This window comes from Lucilia sericata, unplaced genomic scaffold, assembly GCF_015586225.1.
Source record: "Lucilia sericata isolate MDLA Ls3-8-SP2 unplaced genomic scaffold, ASM1558622v1 Contig001307F_arrow, whole genome shotgun sequence".
Classification (NCBI taxonomy): domain Eukaryota; kingdom Metazoa; phylum Arthropoda; class Insecta; order Diptera; family Calliphoridae; genus Lucilia; species Lucilia sericata.
This window is the reverse complement of record NW_023995254.1, coordinates 65,662-87,995: the sequence shown is the minus strand read 5'-3', so window position 1 is coordinate 87,995 and position 22,334 is coordinate 65,662. Positions and strand designations below refer to the sequence as shown.

Genomic DNA, 22,334 nt, shown 5'->3' with positions numbered 1-22,334 from the left:
AATAAACAACCTGTTGCTTTAAAAGATTAAAAAAATGATGGCGAGAAAATACGCATACAAAAACAATTTTCACCTGTTGTTTTAAAAATGACAAAATAAACAACAGGCCATACTAGACAAAAACTTGATAGAGACTCAGATAATGCTTGCAACAAAACAGGAATTCCCAAAATGTATATTTTAAAACAAAAATTATCTGGCGTCTTGGAAAACTTAAGGAACCTCTGCTTCAATGCCTTATATCTCGTATCTTATTATTGAAAATTGGTAAAAAGAAACTGTCAATTTAATGCGTATAGTTGAAGTTTTGACATCTTGGGTATGGTTTGGTTAGTCGCCAACTAAATCCTTCCTTTGGGGAAAATCATACATACATATTTGTGTATTTTTAAAATATTTGTCATTTGAAAAGTTGTTGTAATAACTTTCTGGCCAAAATTGAAGTGGCTTGAAACCCGCTTATCAGTAATTGGATATTTTTTATCTTACGCATGAGAGGAGATGTGATGATAAATCAACTAAATCGGATGTTGTAAAAAATTTGAAATTGATTTTTTTAAGCTAAAGATTTTTATCAATTATTTGGTGGCACTAATTAATATTTAGAGAAATTTAAAACGAAAAAGGAAGACTAATTAAAAGATATAACTGCATAATGGTTGCGGGCAGAGAATTCAATTATAAGGAGTGAGTCGAACTTATTTTAATTTGATCAGAATATAGGGATATGCTTCAAAGTATAGTTCAGTTTTACTTTAGTTCTAGATCAGTTTGGTTCAATCTAGTTCAGTTCTAGTTCAGTTCTAGTTTGTTCTAGTTCAGTTTTCCTAGTTCAGTTCTAGTTCAGTTCTAGTTCAGTTTCTAGTTCAGTTCTAGTTCAGTTCTAGTTCAGTTCTAGTTCAGTTCTGTTCAGTCTAGTTCAGTTCTAGTTCAGTTCTAGTTCAGTTCTAGTTCAGTTCTAGTTCAGTTCTAGTTCAGTTCTAGTTCAGTTCTAGTTCAGTTCTAGTTCAGTTCTAGTTCGTTCTAGTTCAGTTCTAGTTCAGTTCTAGTTCAGTTCTAGTTCAGTTCTAGTTCAGTTCTAGTTCAGGTCTAGTTCAGTTCTAGTTCAGTTCTAGTTCAGTTCTAGTTCAGTTCTAGTTCAGGTCTAGTTCAGTTCTAGTTCAGTTCTAGTTCAGTTCTAGTTCAGTTCTAGTTCAGTTCTAGTTCAGTTCTAGTTCAGTTCTAGTTCAGTTCTAGTTCAGTTCTAGTTCAGTTCTAGTTCAGTTCTAGTTCAGTTCTAGTTCAGTTCTAGTTCAGTTCTTTCAGTTCTAGTTCAGTTCTAGTTCAGTTCTAGTTCAGTTCTAGTTCAGTTCTTTAGTTCTAGTTCAGTTCTAGTTCAGTTCTAGTTCAGTTCTAGTTCAGTTCTAGTTCAGTTCTAGTTCAGTTCTAGTTCAGTTCTAGTTCAGTTCTAGTTCAGTTCTAGTTCATTCTAGTTCAGTTCTAGTTCAGTTCTAGTTCAGTTCTAGTTCAGTTCTAGTTCAGTTCTAGTTCAGTTCTAGTTCAGTTCTAGTTCAGTTCTAGTTCAGTTCTAGTTCAGTTCTAGTTCAGTTCTAGTTCAGTTCTAGTTCAGTTCTAGTTCAGTTCTAGTTCAGTTCTAGTTCAGTTCTAGTTCAGTTCTAGTTCAGTTCTAGTTCAGTTCTAGTTCAGTTCTAGTTCAGTTCTAGTTCAGTTCTAGTTCAGTTCTAGTTCAGTTCTAGTTCAGTTCTAGTTCAGTTCTAGTTCAGTTCTAGTTTCTAGTTCAGTTCTAGTTCAGTTCTAGTTCAGTTCTAGTTCAGTTCTAGTTCAGTTCTAGTTCAGTTCTAGTTCAGTTCAGTTAGTTTAGTTCAGTTCTAGTTCAGTTCTAGTTCAGTTCTAGTTCAGTTCTAGTTCAGTTCTAGTTCAGTTCTAGTTCAGTTCTAGTTCAGTTCTAGTTCAGTTCTAGTTCAGTTCTAGTTCAGTTCTAGTTCAGTTCTAGTTCAGTTCTAGTTCAGTTCTAGTTCAGTTCTAGTTCAGTTCTAGTTCAGTTCTAGTTCAGTTCTAGTTCAGTTCTAGTTCAGTTCTAGTTCAGTTCTAGTTCAGTCTAGTTCAGTTCTAGTTCAGTTCTAGTTCAGTTCTAGTTCAGTTCTAGTTCAGTTCTAGTTCAGTTCTAGTTCAGTTCTAGTTCAGTTCTAGTTCAGTTCTAGTTCAGTTCTAGTTCAGTTCTAGTTCAGTTCTAGTTCAGTTCTAGTTCAGTTCTAGTTCAGTTCTAGTTCAGTTCTAGTTCAGTTCTAGTTCAGTTCTAGTTCAGTTCTAGTTCAGTTCTAGTTCAGTTCTAGTTCAGTTCTAGTTCAGTTCTAGTTCAGTTCTAGTCAGTTCTAGTTCAGTTCTAGTTCAGTTCTAGTTCAGTTCTAGTTCAGTTCTAGTTCAGTTCTAGTTTAGTTCTAGTTCAGTTCTAGTTCAGTTCTAGTTCAGTTCTAGTTCAGTTCCAGTTCAGTTCTAGTTCAGTTCTAGTTCAGTTCAGTTCTTCAGTTCTAGTTCAGTTCTAGTTCAGTTCTAGTTCAGTTCTAGTTCAGTTCTAGTTCAGTTCTAGTTCAGTTCTAGTTCAGTTCTAGGTCAATACTAGTTCAGTTTCTAGTTTAGTTTAGTTCTAGTTAATTCTAGTTCAGTTCTAGTTTAGTTCTAGTTCAGAATGAGATATAGTGATCTACTTCTGTCCGAAAGCTCGCGATTAAAACAATATACTCAAAAGATTAAAATTTTTTCACTCACCTTTAATTTTCTAAAATATAAACAAATAATCCACTTAACTGCTGCTAAAGGTAATGAAGATTAAGTGGTGGAATTTTTTAAGGATTCCAACAACTATGAAACCACAAAAACACCAAACAAGAATTGACAGGATGTAACAGGTTAATTGGAGTTGTTGAACAAACAAACTCAACTAAAACAAATGTCAAATGTCAACAGGACGAATTTAAAGCAAGCAATACAACGCAACTTGCTTTGGCAAGCAAAATTTTAAGATTTATTAAAAAACTTTTTTTAATAATCGATGATTAATGATTTTCTTTTTGGTTAACAAAATTTTTGTTATATTTAATAATTTGCTTTAGTAAACAATAAATTAATAACTTCCGGTATTTACGGAATTTTACAATCAATATTAATTTCTTTTCGTAATTAAATATTTTATTGTTGTTTTTGTTGTATTATATTTTGTTTATTTGTTAATAATATTTTTTTAATTATTATTGTACAATGATATTGTATTTATTTAACTTTGCATTACACACTTCCTTAGTTAAATTACTTTTTTCTTAAAGGTTGTTTTATTTAATTTTTTTTTATTAAATTAAATTTCTTTTTAATTCACACGCTTTCACTTGATTGTTTTACACACTCTTTCGGTAGCAACCTTTTCTTAAAATTTTTTTGGGTGTTTTTTTAAATGTTTAACAACATTTAAAACAAACATAAATTATTTAAATCACTCTGGTTTAAAGCATTTGAGGTTAAAGATGGGAATTTTTCACATTTTTTGTTTTGAAAATTGCATTCGTAAACAAATTATTAAAAGAGCTTTTGTTGTTATTCAAAAATATTTTTGTTGTTTTCAATTATGCACTCTTTCTTTTTTTAAGAAATTACTGGTAAACAACAAACTGGTTGTTTTTGTTTTTATTATTTTAATATTTCAAATTTCCAAAATATTTTTGTTGTTTCTCTTCTTCTTTGTTTTATCCAATATTTCTTATTTATCTTTCATTTACCACCAAATTCCAATTGCGTATCAATAGAAAGTTGTGTTCACTGTTTATTCACACACTTTTTTCAAAACTCTTCGTTTGATTGACAATCGATTCGTAAACAATAAAACGAAACCCGAGTAAAAATAAAACCTTCAAAAAACCGCTAAATTCACGCACACACGTTATAAAATACTTTTTAAATTCAAATACGAATTGTTGTTTAAAAAAAAAACCGGAAAAAAATTCATTAAAACACCCGCTCGTTAAGCAGTCGTTCTATGCCGTTGTACGTTTGGGCATGAAATGTAAACAATTCACTAGAAATGACGTCGTTAACACCGAATGATAAGAAATACACACATCTGTTTTGACGAGTTTAACAGCGACGATCTCGCTCTTGTTATATTCAACGAATGTTAGCAAGAGCTAACAGTGGAGCATTGAACAGGGTGAGATTAACATTGTGTGGGTATCTGTTAACTGTATGTTAGTGTTTTTTAGTGGAGTATTAAGTGGTAGTTAGTTTTAGAGGAGTATTAGATGGAAGTTAGTTAGTTAGTTAGTTAGTTAGTTAGTTAGTTAGTTAGTTAGTTAGTTAGTTAGTTAGTTAGTTAGTTAGTTAGTTAGTTAGTTAGTTAGTTAGTTAGTTAGTTAGTTAGTTAGTTAGTTAGTTAGTTAGTTAGTTAGTTAGTTAGTTAGTTAGTTAGTTAGTTAGTTAGTTAGTTAGTTAGTTAGTTAGTTAGTTAGTTAGTTAAGTTAGTTAGTTAGTTAGTTAGTTAGTTAGTTAGTAGTTAGTTAGTTAGTTAGTTAGTTAGTTAGTTAGTTAGTTAGTTAGTTAGTTAGTTAGTTAGTTAGTAGTTAGTTAGTTAGTTAGTTAGTAGTTAGTTAGTTAGTAGTTAGTTAGTTAGTTAGTTAGTTAGTAGTTAGTTAGTTAGTTAGTTAGTTAGTTAGTTAGTTAGTTAGTTAGTTAGTTAGTTAGTTAGTTAGTTAGTAGTTAGTTAGTTAGTTAGTTAGTTAGTTAGTTAGTTAGTTAGTTAGTAGTTAGTTAGTTAGTTAGTTAGTTAGTTAGTTAGTTAGTTAGTTAGTAGTTAGTTAGTTAGTTAGTTAGTTAGTTAGTTAGTTAGTTAGTTAGTAGTTAGTTAGTTAGTTAGTTAGTTAGTTAGTTAGTTAGTTAGTAGTTAGTTAGTTAGTTAGTTAGTTAGTTAGTTAGTTAGTTAGTTAGTTAGTTAGTTAGTTAGTTAGTTAGTTAGTTAGTTAGTTAGTTAGTTAGTTAGTTAGTTAGTTAGTTAGTAGTTAGTTAGTTAGTTAGTTAGTTAGTAGTTAGTTAGTTAGTTAGTTAGTTAGTTAGTTAGTTAGTTAGTTAGTTAGTTAGTTAGTTAGTTAGTTAGTTAGTTAGTAGTTAGTTAGTTAGTTAGTTAGTTAGTTAGTTAGTTAGTTAGTTAGTTAGTTAGTTAGTTAGTTAGTTAGTTAGTTAGTTAGTAGTTAGTTAGTTAGTTAGTTAGTTAGTTAGTTAGTTAGTTAGTTAGTTAGTTAGTTAGTTAGTTAGTAGTTAGTTAGTTAGTTAGTAGTTAGTTAGTTAGTTAGTTAGTTAGTTAGTTAGTTAGTTAGTTAGTTAGTTAGTTAGTTAGTTAGTTAGTTAGTTAGTTAGTTAGTTAGTTAGTTAGTTAGTTAGTTAGTTAGTTAGTTAGTTAGTTAGTTAGTTAGTTAGTTAGTTAGTTAGTAGTTAGTAGTTAGTTAGTTAGTTAGTTAGTGTAGTTAGTTAGTTAGTTAGTTAGTTAGTTAGTTAGTTAGTTAGTTAGTTAGTTAGTTAGTTAGTTAGTTAGTTAGTTAGTTAGTTAGTTAGTTAGTTAGTTAGTTAGTTAGTTAGTTAGTTAGTTAGTTAGTTAGTTAGTTAGTTAGTTAGTTAGTTAGTAGTTAGTTAGTTAGTTAGTTAGTTAGTTAGTTAGTTAGTTAGTTAGTTAGTTAGTAGTTAGTTAGTTAGTTAGTTAGTTAGTAGTTAGTTAGTTAGTTAGTTAGTTAGTTAGTTAGTTAGTTAGTTAGTTAGTTAGTTAGTTAGTTAGTAGTTAGTTAGTTAGTTAGTTAGTTAGTTAGTTAGTTAGTTAGTAGTTAGTTAGTTAGTTAGTTAGTTAGTTAGTTAGTTAGTTAGTAGTTAGTTAGTTAGTTAGTTAGTTAGTTAGTTAGTTAGTTAGTTAGTTAGTTAGTTAGTTAGTTAGTTAGTTAGTTAGTTAGTTAGTAGTTAGTTAGTTTAGTTAGTTAGTTAGTTAGTTAGTTAGTTAGTTAGTTAGTTAGTTAGTTAGTTAGTTAGTTAGTTAGTTAGTTAGTTAGTTAGTTAGTAGTAGTTAGTTAGTTAGTTAGTTAGTTAGTAGTTAGTTAGTTAGTTAGTTAGTTAGTTAGTTAGTTAGTTAGTTAGTTAGTAGTAGTTAGTTAGTTAGTTAGTTAGTTAGTTAGTTAGTTAGTTAGTTAGTTAGTTAGTTAGTTAGTTAGTTAGTTAGTTAGTTAGTTAGTAGTTAGTTAGTTAGTTAGTTAGTAGTTAGTTAGTTAGTTAGTTAGTTAGTTAGTTAGTTAGTTAGTTAGTTAGTTAGTTAGTTAGTTAGTTAGTTAGTTAGTTAGTTAGTTAGTTAGTTAGTTAGTTAGTTAGTTAGTTAGTTAGTTAGTAGTTAGTTAGTTAGTTAGTTAGTTAGTTCATGGCTTGTGGTTCAAAGTTTATTATTAATGTTTTTTGCAAAGATCGTTGAGGACGCCTTACGTTAAAATAGAATTTTAAAAAATAATCACAATTAATTTATTTTTTCCAATAGGGATTTAATCGTTGTATTAAAATGTAAACAAATTTCCGAAATAAGATTACAGACACACATACAATTACACTTACAAACGTTATTGCTTGCAAATTTGTCGGCCATGTTTGTTTACGAATTTCTCAAACAAAAGAAATATCGTAAAGAGAATTTAATGACATGAAATGAATTCTCTGGAATTTTCTATTACATTTTTATGTTTTAACATTATGTTGTAAGGAAAATGTTAATGCAACATTTGTAGATATAACGTAAACTTTAAGTATGTTAGAAACAGAAATAACATAATTGCATAGTATGTAAAATATAAGAAATCCTATGTAAAAACGTCCGATCAATAATAATGATACATATTTAGGAACAGTTAAAAAGTAAATATAAAACACCTTGTCAAATATCAATAATAATATTAGAATCGGGTCATTTTCGGTAAAGGGTGATTTATGGGAACCTGGGTCAATAATGGAGCGAGCTCTTCTAAGGTTAGCCAATTTTTCACATTTTAACAAATTTTAATTTTCTAGAACTTTCCGTTTAAGTCCTATTGAGTTTTAGATTTTTTTGGCTCTACGACCAATATTTCAATATGTTAAAAACGGAATGACATCATTTTGGATGATGAATATAAAACTCGTCTTCGCAAAAATATGTGTAAATATTTCGACAATTTAAAATATTTATTTAAAATTTCTAGAGCAAATATTTTACTAAAGTTTTATTGTTTAATCTAGTCACAACTAAATAAATATTATCTATTGTTTACCTACATCGACGTACATATATTTAAACTTTATTTAAAATTAGAATATTTGTATGCTAAATTTTGATATAAAGAATTCTACTATAAAAAGATCCACGAATCCTTAGATCGATCAGACAAGTCAGAGTATTTGAAAATCAAACAACTTCAATAGCAAACATCATGAAATTATTCAATATTTTTGCATTACTTCTGGTAATTTTTGGTAATTTTATTGCCATTGGAAATGCTAATACCCAAACTACGGGTCCAACTACGATTTCAAGTGATGGTCCCAGCGACATCGCAACGCCTTTACCTACAACACTAAAGCCAACAACTACTGCAAAAACAACCACAATAACAACTCAAAAACCAAAAGCACCTCCCAAAAAGAAAAAGGTGACAATAACCAACTTAAAGTATACGGCCAAACGTACTATTAGACGTGGTGGTGGTATGGGAGGAAGATTGAGAAATGCTGGTAAGGGAACTAAAGGAGGCAATAGATTGAGGAGAAGAAACTAAATCGAGAGCACTACTAAATTATTTATGTAAAGAAAATAACATAATTTATCTCTACATTCTTCATTTATGCATAAAAAACGATTCGAAAATTAAATCGAGAGGGGCTGGAGCACAAGAACTTGATAAAGAGAATAAAACTTGAATTATATTAATTAAAATAGTAAATATATTTAAAATGTATATTAAATAAAATAAATTTAGTAAAATATTAAATTAAAGAAACTGGGTTTCAGTTATAATCATAAAACTTTATAAAAGCTATAGACATCGGTGGAGCTACATAATTTAAAATTTCAGATTTTCCTATTAAATAGCATATTATAAGGAAGGTTGTAAATTTCCTGATTTCTTAATTATTGAATGCAAGAGGAAAAATAAACTCACAGCCTAAACGTTTGAAGTTAAAACTTGGAAATTTGAACCAAAGGTTGGACCAAGGCTGTACTTTTGCTAATTCATATGTTTAGGGGGTAAAACAGTGGCAATTCTCTAACTATATATTAGCTAAACCAGAAGATTGTATTTATGTTTGCTCATTTAAAAAAAACTACTTTTTGGTATTTTTTTGAAATTCAGGCTTTTTAGGAAGTAAAAGGGGTAAAAAAAGGTATTTTGGTACTATTTTTTCCAATTTTAAACTAGTAAATTTAAAAATAGAGTTTACATCACAATTTTTATGTTAACAAAAAAATTTTAATTATTTAATGCATTTTTTGAAAATTCGACAGTTTATGGGTTAAAAAACGTACATATTTTTGGTACTTTTTCGTTGTTTAACGCATACTTTTTGAGTTTTTAATTATATTGAACCTTGAAACATGATATTAAGCATGTAGAGACCGAAGTAAATGAGAATCTATAAAAAGGGACTTTTTGGTACTTTTTCGTTCTTTAGAAGGTACTTTTTAAGTTTTCTTTAATATTGAACCCAAAAATATAAAATTGAGCATGTATTGCTTGAAGTAAATGGGAATCTATAAAAGAGACTTTTGTTACTTTTTTCGTTCTTCAATTGGTACTTTTTTTGAATTTTCTAAATGAGAACCTATATAAGGGGACTTTTTGGTACTTTTTCGTTCTTCAGAAGGTCCTTTTTAAGTTTTCTTTAATATCGAACCTAGAAATATAAAATTTTGCATGTGAACCTTTAAAAGATGAATTTTTGGTACTTTTCTTCTTCAAAAGGTACTTTTTGAATTAGAGTACTGAACGAATGGAAATCTATAGGAAAGGATTTTTGATACTTTTTGAAGCATATAATCAGACATACACATATTCCGATGGAATGAAAATTTATAAGCGGGAGTTTTAATGGTACAGTTTGTTCTTTAACTGGAGGGACTTTTGGAAATTTGTACATTTAGGGATAAAAAGGGTAAAACTTACACAATAGTTGTGATACAAGAAAAATAATAATATATATAATAATACACCTGTATCTACTCTTAAAAAGAGCTGATGGTTGTCTGGTACTTTTTTGAAATTCGCACTTTTATGGGGTGAAAATTTGTAACAAATATGATTTTGGTACCTTTTTGTCCCTATATAACTTTTTAAAAAATAAACATAACAACATTTTTGTAAATATTTTGGACATATCTTCCAAAATTATAAGACACCTGTTTCGTAATTTTTTAAAATTCACGCCCTTTTGGGTTTAAAGGGAAGAAAACTGTACCTTTTGGTACTTTTTTTTAGCACTTTTTCGATTTATTGCCGTATACCTATTATATTACGCACTAAATCTGTAGTATTTGTTGAAACAAAATATTTGTTATTTCACTGGGAAGAAAAAAGTACCAAAAAGGGAAAAAAGCTGGAAATCATAATCAAACTCATTGTGTCAATTTTTATAAAATTTTAAAAAATAGTTAATTTACTCACACAAAATATGCTATTGGTATATTATTTTAGAATTCGGGTACTAAGCTCTATATAGGAACAAATTCGGGTAAATATGTAACTCAAGAGTTTATCTAAATGATTTGTTCAAAAGTTTATGAAACCTAAAGTGATTTAACGAATTTAGTGTAATAAAAACTGTAACTGAATTTATCAGCATAAATTTTAACGCCTTAAATTTTTAGCTTTAACTTAAACACATGACAATTATTTAGTACTTTTGCAACTATATAAACTAAAAAAGTAAAGTTTTTTTTTACTATTTTGGAAATTTAAAATTGCTATGCGTTTAATTTACATAAAAATTATGGATTTTTATATGTGTTTGTTCCTTACATTATAAAGGGTAGGGTATTATGTATTTTTGTTGTTATTTATAACGCGCAAGGGTTAGTTTCAGTAATCACTTTCTGATTCGATTTAATGTTTTGCTTACATCTACCTAGTCAGAATTATAAAGATACGTTACACAATAAGATGTAACACTGGATCTACTTGCTATTGATCCTGTTTGATTAACTTGATTAGGTTAAACTGACGAATGAGAAATCCTTCAACGGAACGAATCATTGTTTTAAACTCTATAGAGATCGGTCCACAAATGCCTAAAATACCTACCTACTACTCGAGTGGTTATAAAATTACATGTGTTTGCATTTCGTATTAATAGCGATCTTATGGTACAATTCATTAAAAACAAGTTTCTTGTGAATAAAGAAAACGTAATACTTATTTCCATGAGACTTATTTCGTAACGTAGCTAATGTAAAGCATTATATAGTCGAGAATGGCTGACTTGTTTTTATTCGTATTTTTTGACTTTAAATAGTCTTACAAATAACTTGTAGTTAAGTTTTTAGCTCTACTTGAGGAATAATTTATTTTATTTGGCTACAAATGGGTGTGACTTGTAGGAAATATTAAGTTTAAGTTAAATCATATTTAATCATGGAGAGCAAAATAGATTTGCTAAAAAAAACAACAACAGTTACACTACGGACTAGATTATAGACCAAAGATTAGATAACATATTAGATTATAAACTAGACTATAGACTAGCTATCAACTTTACTATAGATAGTAGACTATAGACTAGACTACAAACTAGACTATAGACTAGACTATAGACTAGACTATAGCCTAGACTATAGCCTAGACTATAGACTAGACTATAGCCTAGACTATAGACTAGACTATAGACTAGACTATAGACTAGACTATAGACTAGACTATAGACTAGACTATAGACTAGACTATAGACTAGACTATAGACTAGACTATAGACTAGACTATAGACTAGACTATAGACTAGACTATAGACTAGACTATAGACTAATAGACTAGACTATAGACTAGACTATAGACTAGACTATAGACTAGACTATAGAACTAGACTATAGACTAGACTATAGACTAGACTATAGACTAGACTGTAGACTAGACTATAGACTAGACTATAGACTAGACTATAGACTAGACTATAGACTAGACTATAGACTAGACTATAGACTAGACTATAGACTAGACTATAGACTAGACTATAGACTAGACTACAGACTAGACTATAGACTAGACTATAGACTAGACTATAGACTAGACTATAGACTAGACTATAGACTAGACTATAGACTAGACTATAGACTAGACTATAGACTAGACTATAGACTAGACTATAGACTAGACTATAGACTAGACTATAGACTAGACTATAGACTAGACTATAGACTAGACTATAGACTAGACTATAGACTAGACTATAGACTAGGACTATAGACTAGACTATAGACTAGACTATAGACTAGACTATAGACTACTATAGACTAGACTATAGACTAGACTATAGACTAGACTATAGACTAGACTATAGACTAGACTATAGACTAGACTATAGACTAGACTATAGACTAGACTATAGACTAGACTATAGACTAGACTATAGACTAGACTATAGACTAGACTATAGACTAGACTATAGACTAGACTATAGACTAGACTATAGACTAGACTATAGACTAGACTATAGACTAGACTATAGACTAGACTATAGACTAGACGAGACTAGACTATAGACTAGACTATAGACTAGACTATAGAATAGACTATAGACTAGACTATAGACTAGACTATAGACTAGACTATAGACTAGACTATAGACTAGACTATAGACTAGACTATAGACTAGACTATAGACTAGACTATAGACTAGACTATAGACTAGACTATAGACTAGACTATAGACTAGACTATAGACTAGACTATTAGACTAGACTATAGACTAGACTATAGACTAGACTATAGACTAGACTATAGACTAGACTATAGACTAGACTATAGACTAGACCAGGGGTCGGCAAACTTCTGAGTCGGAAGAGCCAAAATTTACAGTTTACAAAACATATGTTTTAAAAGAGCCACAACATTTTTGTTTATTAAAACTTTACAAATCTTCATATGAAATCCAAAAAGCCCTAAGTTACAAAAAAATCAAAATCGACTTTTTGATTGATTATGACGCACCGTATCAAAATACATGTTCCTGCTAAATTTTACACTCCTACAATTAAAATCAGTGTCCCTATCAAAGAAATTCTAAAAGGTTATGTTCTAAAATTACCTTAAAATTAATGAAAATTTAAATTTTTAACTTCGAAACTGTGAAATGTTATAAATTGGCATCAAATAAAACAAAAATGGCAGTTTTAGCGAATCCTTGTAATATAGAGATTATTTTAACAGTTTTAGAATTTTTTCAAAGAAAAATTCCGAAAATCTTTATGAAAACAAAGAAGTCTTATGACTTCCATGTTTCGGCCTATTTGACCAACAAACCCCGATTTGAATTTAGTTGAAAATGTTAAAACTTACTATTTTTAATGTAACTTACGCCCTTTTGTGTTTCAGAAAAAAAATTCTCAAGGGCGTAAATTTCATATCTCCGTAAGCAAAACAAAAACGGTTTTTTGCTTCTCCTAAAAAATTTGTTCAATGTAACTTAGGGCTTTTTGGATTTCATATGACGAAATCCTTTATGAATTCACTTCAAAACATAATTTTTGATTTAATTATCTACAGGACATTCTTCAAGGAATCTTTCTTATAGATTTTGACTACAAATACTTTTTGAATTTTTATGTGTCATTCGAATACATTTTTTAAAAATATAGAAGTTTATTAGAGTAGGGCGACAGTGTTATAATTTATAATAACGAAAATTGATGACGCAGCTAATACAGCATAAAGTAATATATTAATTTGGCGGCAATCAAGATAAAGATTTTTTTTTTATGCATACAGAAATTATATTGTGATGTATTGCGGACATCGAACCATATTTTACCAACCCCAATATAAGGTCCTTTTCAGAAAATGACTAACGATCATAATTGACTTAACAGTAGCAATATTTCAACGAAATTCAAAATAAACAACTTTTATAAGAACCAATATTTATCTTCCAAATTTGATTTTAACGCTCATAACTGTCCTAATAATAACTGTATTATGACGAAATTCTATACAAACAAGAACAAAAATCTCTACCAAATTTGGTGACTATCGACTCATAATTGATCCTACCACCATATAAGATCACCACTAGAAAATTACCCTTTCGCTCCTAAGTGACTTAATAATAGCAGTAAGCGACGAAATTCGACACAAACAAGTTTTATAAGAACAAAATTTCTCGACCAAATTTTAAGAGGATCCGAACATAATTGACCAATCCCCTTTTATAAGGTCTACTTCGGAAAATGACTCTAACGCTCATAACTGATTTAATAATACATATTAGTATAGCGACGCAATTCGATACAAACAAGTATTATAGGAAGAAAAATCTCTCTCCAAAATTTTTTAATGATCAGTTGACCATACCCGCATATAAATTCTTCTTCAGAAAATGACTTTAACGCTTAATAATAGTTGTGAAATTCGTCATAAACAAATTTATAGAAACAAAAATATCTGTACCAAATTTAATAAGATGGGTTCCGAATTGATACTACCAACCAACACCCAATATTGAAGTTTTCAAATAGACCAAGTTTTTAGTATTTAACTGTATCCAAACTCTCCACATTATTAATTAATTAATTAATTACGATACATTCAATTTTCAAAAAATATGTTTTAATTCGAAAAACATGAAAATTTCGAAATGTAGGATCAGTGGCCTCCGGTGGGTTAGTGGTTAGTGTTCTAGTCTGGTAGACCGGAGGTGGTGGGTTCGATTCCCACCTGAGGCACTGGTTATGGAGCGCACAACAGGCCCGATAGAGGCCTAGGTGTATTTCTTCGGATTTGATGTATATATGTACATCCTCCTTTCAAACTAACTAACTAACTACGATCATGATTTACATCTTATCTAATGGCACTTCGTAGGAGCGCTCATGATGACCCATTCGTTTATACTGAACTTTTTAATTAAAAATTTAAAGAATTAAACTTTTTCTTACAATACTAACTTATACATGGAACAAATTCAGTGGGAGAGATAGGTTTGTATGGCTTTAGAAAGTTTCACAAACGACTCTAAACATTCATTTGTTAGTTGGCTTTTTACCTAACTCTATCAACTGGCTTTTAAACTTTGACAATTTTCCGTAACCAAAGCTTTACTTTTTAAATTGATCAACTGCATTTCTAGAGATCCAGTACCAATTCCAAATGGCACAATGGTAAATAAAAGCTTACGTACAAAACGATTAAACAAAGATGAAAAGTTGTGTATATTGTAAAAACGTTTGCGAATTGTTTTGTTAGTTTTAACAAACACTGCTCGTTAATCGATTCAGAAAGATTTTAAAATATATAAATATTTGTTTATAAAATAAGAAAGTGTTTATGAAACTAAAGAGCCACAGCTCCACATCCAAAGAGCAGCATTTGGCTCGCGAGCCGTAGTTTGCCGACCCCTGGACTAGACTATAGACTAGACTATAAACTAGACTATAGACTAGACTATAGACTAGACTATAGACTAGACTAGACTATAGACTAGACTAGACTAGTATTCAGTTTAATCTCTTATCTTGTATATAATATAGTATAGTCTAGCCTTTTGTACTTAATGATCTTAAAAAAAGTTTCTTAAAATCGGAACTTTTCTTTCCAACAGAAGATGATTTAATAAATGCATTTAACACACATATTAATTCTTTACGACAACAACTATCATTCAGCAAAATCTATCTTACACTATGGGAAAATATTCGCCAAAGCTAAACAAGAATTTAAACTAAATAAACTCATCATCAAAACATGCTCCAGAAAGAAAAAACTATTTTAAGTTTAATTTAATAATTTATTGCAGCAAGAGCTGAAAAAAGAAATATAAAAGAATATAAAGAACTATTAAAACAATTTGAAATTGTGTCATAACTTGTTTAAGCTGTCAGTCTGTCCGTGTGCATCTACTCCACTAACTATTACTGTGAGTTAAAAATCCTCGGAAAATTTAATGAAAATTTAGTTCATCATCATCAGCTCAGTTCTATAAAGTGTGTGGAATGTTGCAAACTGGTGGCTGGGCTGTTCTTAATTAATCAGTATGTGTGTGTTTTTTTTAACTAAAAGACGAAAACTATACACATAGTTTAAAAATGAGATTAATGAAAATAAAACATGCACTTACTGTTAAACTTGAAAAAAAATATTTACAATAGAAAATTATTTGTAATCCAAGAAAAAAAAACTTATTGGAATAAAGCAAATTTCTTCTGTCTGAATAAAAACTAAACCTTAAGAACTAGTTCTTAAATGAAATATACAACGATCGTTATAAACACTTTAAATTTAGTTTTATGACGAATTTCTTATGATTATAGCTTTATTTAACGGTAGTTTTAATAAAAATGAATTGTAATTATATAATTAATAACATAAGTAATTTATAAAACATAGTTCTCTTAATCATGTCCTTGTCCTCCAGCCCTCTCGATTTAGTTTCTTCTCCTTAATCTTTTGCCTCCTTTACCACCCATACCAGCACTTCTCAATCTTTTGCCTCCCATACCACCACCACGTCTAATAGTACGTTTGGCCGTATACTTTAAGTTGGTTATTGTCACCTTCTTCTTTTTGGGAGGTGCTTTTGGTTTTTGAGTTGTTATTGTTGTTGGTTTTGCAGTAGTTGTTGGCTTTTGTGTTGCGGGTAAAGGTGTTGTGACGTCGCTGGGACCATCACTTGAAATCGTAGTTGGACCCGCTTGGGTATCAGCATTTCCAATGGCAATAAAATTACCAAAAATTACCAGAAATAATGCAAAAATATTGAATAATTTCATGATGTTTGCTGTTGAAGATGTTTGATTTTCAAATACTCTGACTTGTCTGATCAATCAAATAATTTGTGGACCTTTTATAGCAAAATTGTTCTTCTCCAAAAAAAAACAACGAATATTGTATTTTAAATAAAGTTTAAATCTAAGTAACAGATGTTAGAAAAACAATATTTGTTTAGTTGTGACTTGTTTGAAACAAAAAAGTAGAAATAATACTAATGATAAATAATTAAAACAAATATTTGTATAGAAATTTCAAAAACATTTCTCAAGACTATGGCACAGTCTATAGTCTAGATAATAATCTAAGCTATAGTCTAATCTATAGTCTAAACTATAGTCTTGTCTACAGTCTATATTCTAGTCTATAGTCTAGTCTATAGTCTAGTCTATAGTCTAGTCTATAGTCTAGTCTATAGTCTAGTCTATAGTCTAGTCTATAGTCTAGTCTATAGTCTAGTCTATAGTCTAGTCTATAGTCTAGTCTATAGTCTAGTCTATAGTCTAGTCTATAGTCTAGTCTATAGTCTAGTCTATAGTCTAGTCTATAGTCTAGTCTATAGTCTAGTCTATAGTCTAGTCTATAGTCTAGTCTATAGTCTAGTCTATAGTCTAGTCTATAGTCTAGTCTATAGTTCTAGTCTATAGTCTAGTCTATAGTATAGTCTATAGTCTAGTCTATAGTCTAGTCTATAGTCTAGTCTAGTCTAGTCTATAGTCTAGTCTATAGTCTAGTCTATAGTCTAGTCTATAGTCTAGTCTATAGTCTAGTCTATAGTCCTAGTCTATAGTCTAGTCTATATCTAGTCTATAGTCTAGTCTATAGTCTAGTCTATAGTCTAGTCTATAGTCTAGTCTATAGTCTAGTCTATAGTCTAGTCTATAGTCTAGTCTATAGTCTAGTCTATAGTCTAGTCTATAGTCTAGTCTATAGTCTAGTCTATAGTCTAGTCTATAGTCTAGTCTATAGTCTAGTCTATAGTCTAGTCTATAGTCTAGTCTGATAGTCTAGTCTATAGTCTAGCTATAGTCTAGTCTATAGTCTAGTCTATAGTCTAGTCCTATCGTCTAGTCTAGTCTAAGTCTAGTCTATAGTCTAGTCAATAGTCTAGTCTATAGTCTAGTCTATAGTCTAGTCTAGTCTATAGTCTGGTCTATGATCTAGTTTATAGTCTAGTCTATAGTCTAGTCTGTTGTCTAGTCTGTAGTCTATTTTATAGTCTAGTCTATAGTCTAGTTTATAGTCTTTAATATATTATACAGTCATAGTCTGGTTAACAGACTAGTCTGGTTAACTAGACTATACACTAGACTATAGACTAGACTATAGACTAGACTATAGACTAGACTATAGACTAGACTATAGACTAGAATATAGACTAGACTATAGACTAGACTATAGACTAGACTATAGACTAGACTATAGACTAGACTATAGACTAGACTATAGACTAGACTATAGACTAGACTATAGACTAGACTATAGACTAGACTATAGACTAGACTATAGACTAGACTATAGACTAGACTATAGACTAGACTATAGACTAGACTATAGACTACGACTATAGACTATAGACTAGACTATAGACTAGACTATAGACTAGACTAGACTAGACTATAGACTAGACTATAGACTAGACTATAGACTAGACTATAGACTAGACTATAGACTAGACTATAGACTAGACTATAGACTAGACTATAGACTAGACTATAGACTAGACTATAGACTAGACTATAGACTAGACTATAGACTAGACTATAGACTAGACTATAGACTAGACTATAGACTAGACTATAGACTAGACTATAGACTAGACTATAGACTAGACTATAGACTAGACTAGACTAGACTGACTAGACTAGACTAGACTAGGGACTAGATTATAGACCAGACTATTACTATTTTCACATTAAAATTTCCATGAGTGTATGATCACTCAACACATGATCAGCATCCATGAAGACAAATGAACTTTATAAAGAATCTATTGCTAATAAAAAACAGAAATAAGTAAAAAGAAATTTAGATCAAATTTCATATTTCCATTCCCAACCACTATAGACCAAGTAATAACTCTTAATAATGAAATACAAATTACTTAGGTAATCCAATTGAACCAAGTCTTCAACAAAATTCTTTCACATTTTACACGTCAACTTTTTTTTCCCTGCAACCTTGTTATGGGAGTTGATTTTTAAAGGAATCTAATACGAAAAGTATCAATTACTTATCTAATGGAATTTCAAAGAAAATAATGTAAGAGAAAATAATCGGGGTTATTGCTTGTTTTTCTATATGGAGTGGTTTCAACAAATCATTGCATATTGTTTTCTTGAATAGAGCAGTTTATAATTTATCTCAAATTAATCGTTTTTTTTATTCACAACATATTTTAGCATTTTAATCTCCTATTAGCAACCTACAACACTTGAAGCAAAAAAAAAAAAACGTTAAACTGTAATCTTTTGGCACGTTCCATAATGTGGCAATGATCTCAATTGTTTGGCTGGTAAAATGTATAGAGGGTATTTAAAAAGGAGATGTTATTATTGTTAAAAAAAATAAACAGGACTATTCATGTGACTGGTTTCTTAGGGAAGGAAGATGTTGTCTTCCATGAATGAGGGAATAGTTTTTAGAGATTATTTATTTAGTAAATAATCTATCTCAAAAGTTTCCACATACGGCAAAGAAATATTCAAACTATTATTTAAAACATAAAACTAAAATGTTTACACTTCTTAAGTAAATATTTATTTAGATCTTATCACATATTTTATAATATCGCATCTAACTAAATATTTATTTAACCGACTTAGTTCTAAGTAAATACATAATGGCTCTTATTTTTATATTAAAAACTTACACTATAAAAACTCCAGCATTTCCTAGAATTAGTAACAGAAACCAATTGAAAATTCAAACTATATCATCATGCATTTATTAAATATTTTCGTTTTGCTCCTGGTCCTTTGTGGCAGTTTTATTTCAACTATATGGGCCAAAGACCCTATTGTAAAGGGAACTACTGCAGTTGATCCTAGTACTACTGACGTAACGCCTGCAAAGGATATCACAAACCCTACCACTTCACCAACAACGCTAAAGCCAACAACAACAACAGTAAAACCAAAAGCAACTCCCAACAGGAAGAAGGTGATAGTAAGCAATTTAAAGTATACGGCTAAACGTACAATTAAACGTGGCGGTAAGAATGGCAATAAGCTGTGAGGGAAGTATGCTGATCAATATCTGAATGCTACCTGAATGCAGTCGGAGGCTTATAATATTATATGCAAATGTTAAGTTTAAAAATATTAAATTATTTAAAAATAAAAATTATCCTCGAAAAAATATAGTAAATCTGTGTTTGACTCTTAATAAAAAACTAACTAAACTAACTAACTAACTAACTAACTAACTAACTAACTAACTAACTAACTAACTAACTAACTACTAACTAACTAACTAACTAACTACTAACTACTAACTAACTAACTAACTAACTAACTAACTAACTAACTAACTAACTAACTAACTAACTACTAACTAACTAACTAACTAACTAACTAACTAACTAACTAACTAACTAACTAACTAACTAACTAACTAACTAACTAACTAACTAACTAACTAACTAACTAACTAACTACTAACTAACTAACTAACTAACTAACTAACTAACTAACTAACTAACTAACTAACTAACTAACTAACTAACTAACTAACTAACTAACTAACTAACTAACTAACTAACTAACTAACTAACTAACTAACTAACTAACTAACTAACTAACTAACTAACTAACTAACTAACTACTAACTAACTAACTAACTAACTAACTAACTAACTAACTAACTAACTAACTAACTAACTAACTAACTAACTAACTACTAACTAACTAACTAACTAACTAACTAACTAACTAACTAACTAACTAACTAACTAACTAACTAACTAACTAACTAACTAACTAACTAACTAACTAACTAACTAACTAACTAACTAACTAACTAACTAACTAACTAACTAACTAACTAACTACTAACTAACTAACTAACTAACTAACTAACTAACTAACTAACTAACTAACTAACTAACTAACTACTAACTAACTAACTAACTAACTAACTAACTAACTAACTAACTAACTAACTAACTAACTAACTAACTAACTAACTAACTAACTAACTAACTAACTAACTAACTAACTAACTAACTAACTAACTAACTAACTAACTAACTAACTAACTAACTACTAACTAACTAACTAACTAACTAACTAACTAACTAACTAACTAACTAACTAACTAACTAACTAACTAACTAACTAACTAACTAACTAACTAACTAACTAACTAACTAACTAACTAACTACTAACTAACTAACTAACTAACTAACTAACTAACTAACTAACTAACTAACTAACTACTAACTAACTAACTAACTAACTAACTAACTAACTAACTAACTAACTAACTAACTAACTAACTAACTAACTAACTAACTAACTAACTAACTAACTAACTAACTAACTACTAACTAACTAACTAACTAACTAACTAACTAACTAACTAACTACTAACTAACTAACTAACTAACTAACTACTAACTACTACTAAACTAACTAACTAACTAAACTAAAAACTAACTAACTAACAACTAACTAACTAAACTACTAACTAACTAACTAACTACTAACTAACTAACAACTAACTAACCTACTACTAACTAACTACTAACTAACTAACTAACTAACTAACTAACTAACTACTAACTAACTAACTAACTACTACTAACTAACTATAACTACTAACTAACTAACTAACTAACGAACTAACTAACTAACTAACTAAACTAACTACTAACTACTAACTAACTAACTAACTAACTAACTAACCACTAACTAACTAACTAACTAACTAACTACTAACTAACTCTAACTAACTAACTAACTAACTAACTAACTACTAACTAACTACTAACTAACTAACTAACTAACTAACTAACTAACTAACTAACTAACTAACTAAACTAACTAACTTAACTAACTAACTAACTACTAACTAACTAACTAACTAACTATAACTAACTAACTAACTAACTAACTAACTAACTAACTAACTAACTAACTAACTAACTAACTAACTAACTAACTAACTAACTAACTAACTAACCAACTAACTAACTAAGAAAAAATTATAAATAACTAGTTTACCCAGTGTGCCCCACTACACTAAAAACCACATTCTCATACTTTTAATACTTACTATGTATGTGGGCGTGGCACTAGCTGCTAACTACAAAACATTTAATTTTTTTAACATTTTTTATCTACATATACATATGTATGTATATTTGGGGTAACTTTTAGGAATGAAAACGATGTGTTATCAAAGTGACAACGATATGTTGTCAAATAGAACGTTGCGTTGGTGAAATGACAAATGACATTTCGGTACTTTTCTACCGGTTTTCCCTCTTTATAGAACACTACCTAGCTTTAGTCGACATTTACTTGTGAGTATGAGAGAAAATCCTTATTATTTCATTTTGAGTCAAACACATTTTTCTTACAATTCTTCTAAGATAATTTTTTTTGTTTCTTAAAACTTATAAAATATTGTTATTTTACTACATAACATTTGCAAATAATTTATTAAATCATTTTAGACATCAGTGATCCACATATTAATCTATTTTCATCAAAATTTATTGCCTTTTTTACCGCCACGTTTAATTGTACGTTTGGCCGTATACTTTAAATTTGTCACTTTCACCTTCTTCCTGTTGGGAGTTGCTTTTGGTTTTGCTGTTGTTGTTGGCTTTGGCGTTGTGGATGAAACGTTGGAGTTTGTGATCATCTTCTCAGTTGTTACATCTGAAGATGTAGTATCATCTGTACTAGTTGCGGCTTCAGGTGTAGGAGGCTCTTGTGCACATAAAATTGGAATAAAACTGCCACAAAGGACGAGGAATAATACGAAAATATTAAATAATTGCATGATGATTAAGTTTGAATTTTCAATTCCTTTCTGTTGGTGATTTTTGGATATTGTGAAGCTTTTATAGCGAACATTTTTAATATAAGAGCCATTATGTATGTACATAGTTCTAACTCGGTTAAATAAATATTTAGTTAGATGCGATATCATAAAATATGTGAGACGATCTATATAAATATTTACTTTTAAAGTTTAAACATTTTGTTTTCATGTTATAAATAATAGTCTGAATTGTTTGCATTATTTGGATGGTTTTAAGATAGAATTTTTACTAATGAAGACACCATTCCATGGCCTCATCAATCGACTAGGGTATAATG

At 29.5% G+C, this 22,334-nt stretch overlaps 1 protein-coding gene and 1 pseudogene across 1 annotated transcript; both read right to left on the bottom strand.

Moving 5' to 3' along the window:
• The window catches only part of LOC119610907, a 43,208-nt pseudogene extending 40,059 nt beyond the window's left edge, over nt 1-3,149 (bottom strand).
• An 18,464-nt stretch (nt 3,150-21,613) lies between these two features.
• Nucleotides 21,614-22,049, bottom strand: LOC119610909. The gene has a single exon (XM_037966324.1). It carries the CDS (start codon nt 22,012-22,014, stop codon nt 21,715-21,717), a length of 300 nt encoding a protein of 99 aa, XP_037822252.1. The 5' UTR covers nt 22,015-22,049; the 3' UTR covers nt 21,614-21,714.
• Between the last annotated feature and the right edge of the window lie 285 nt (nt 22,050-22,334).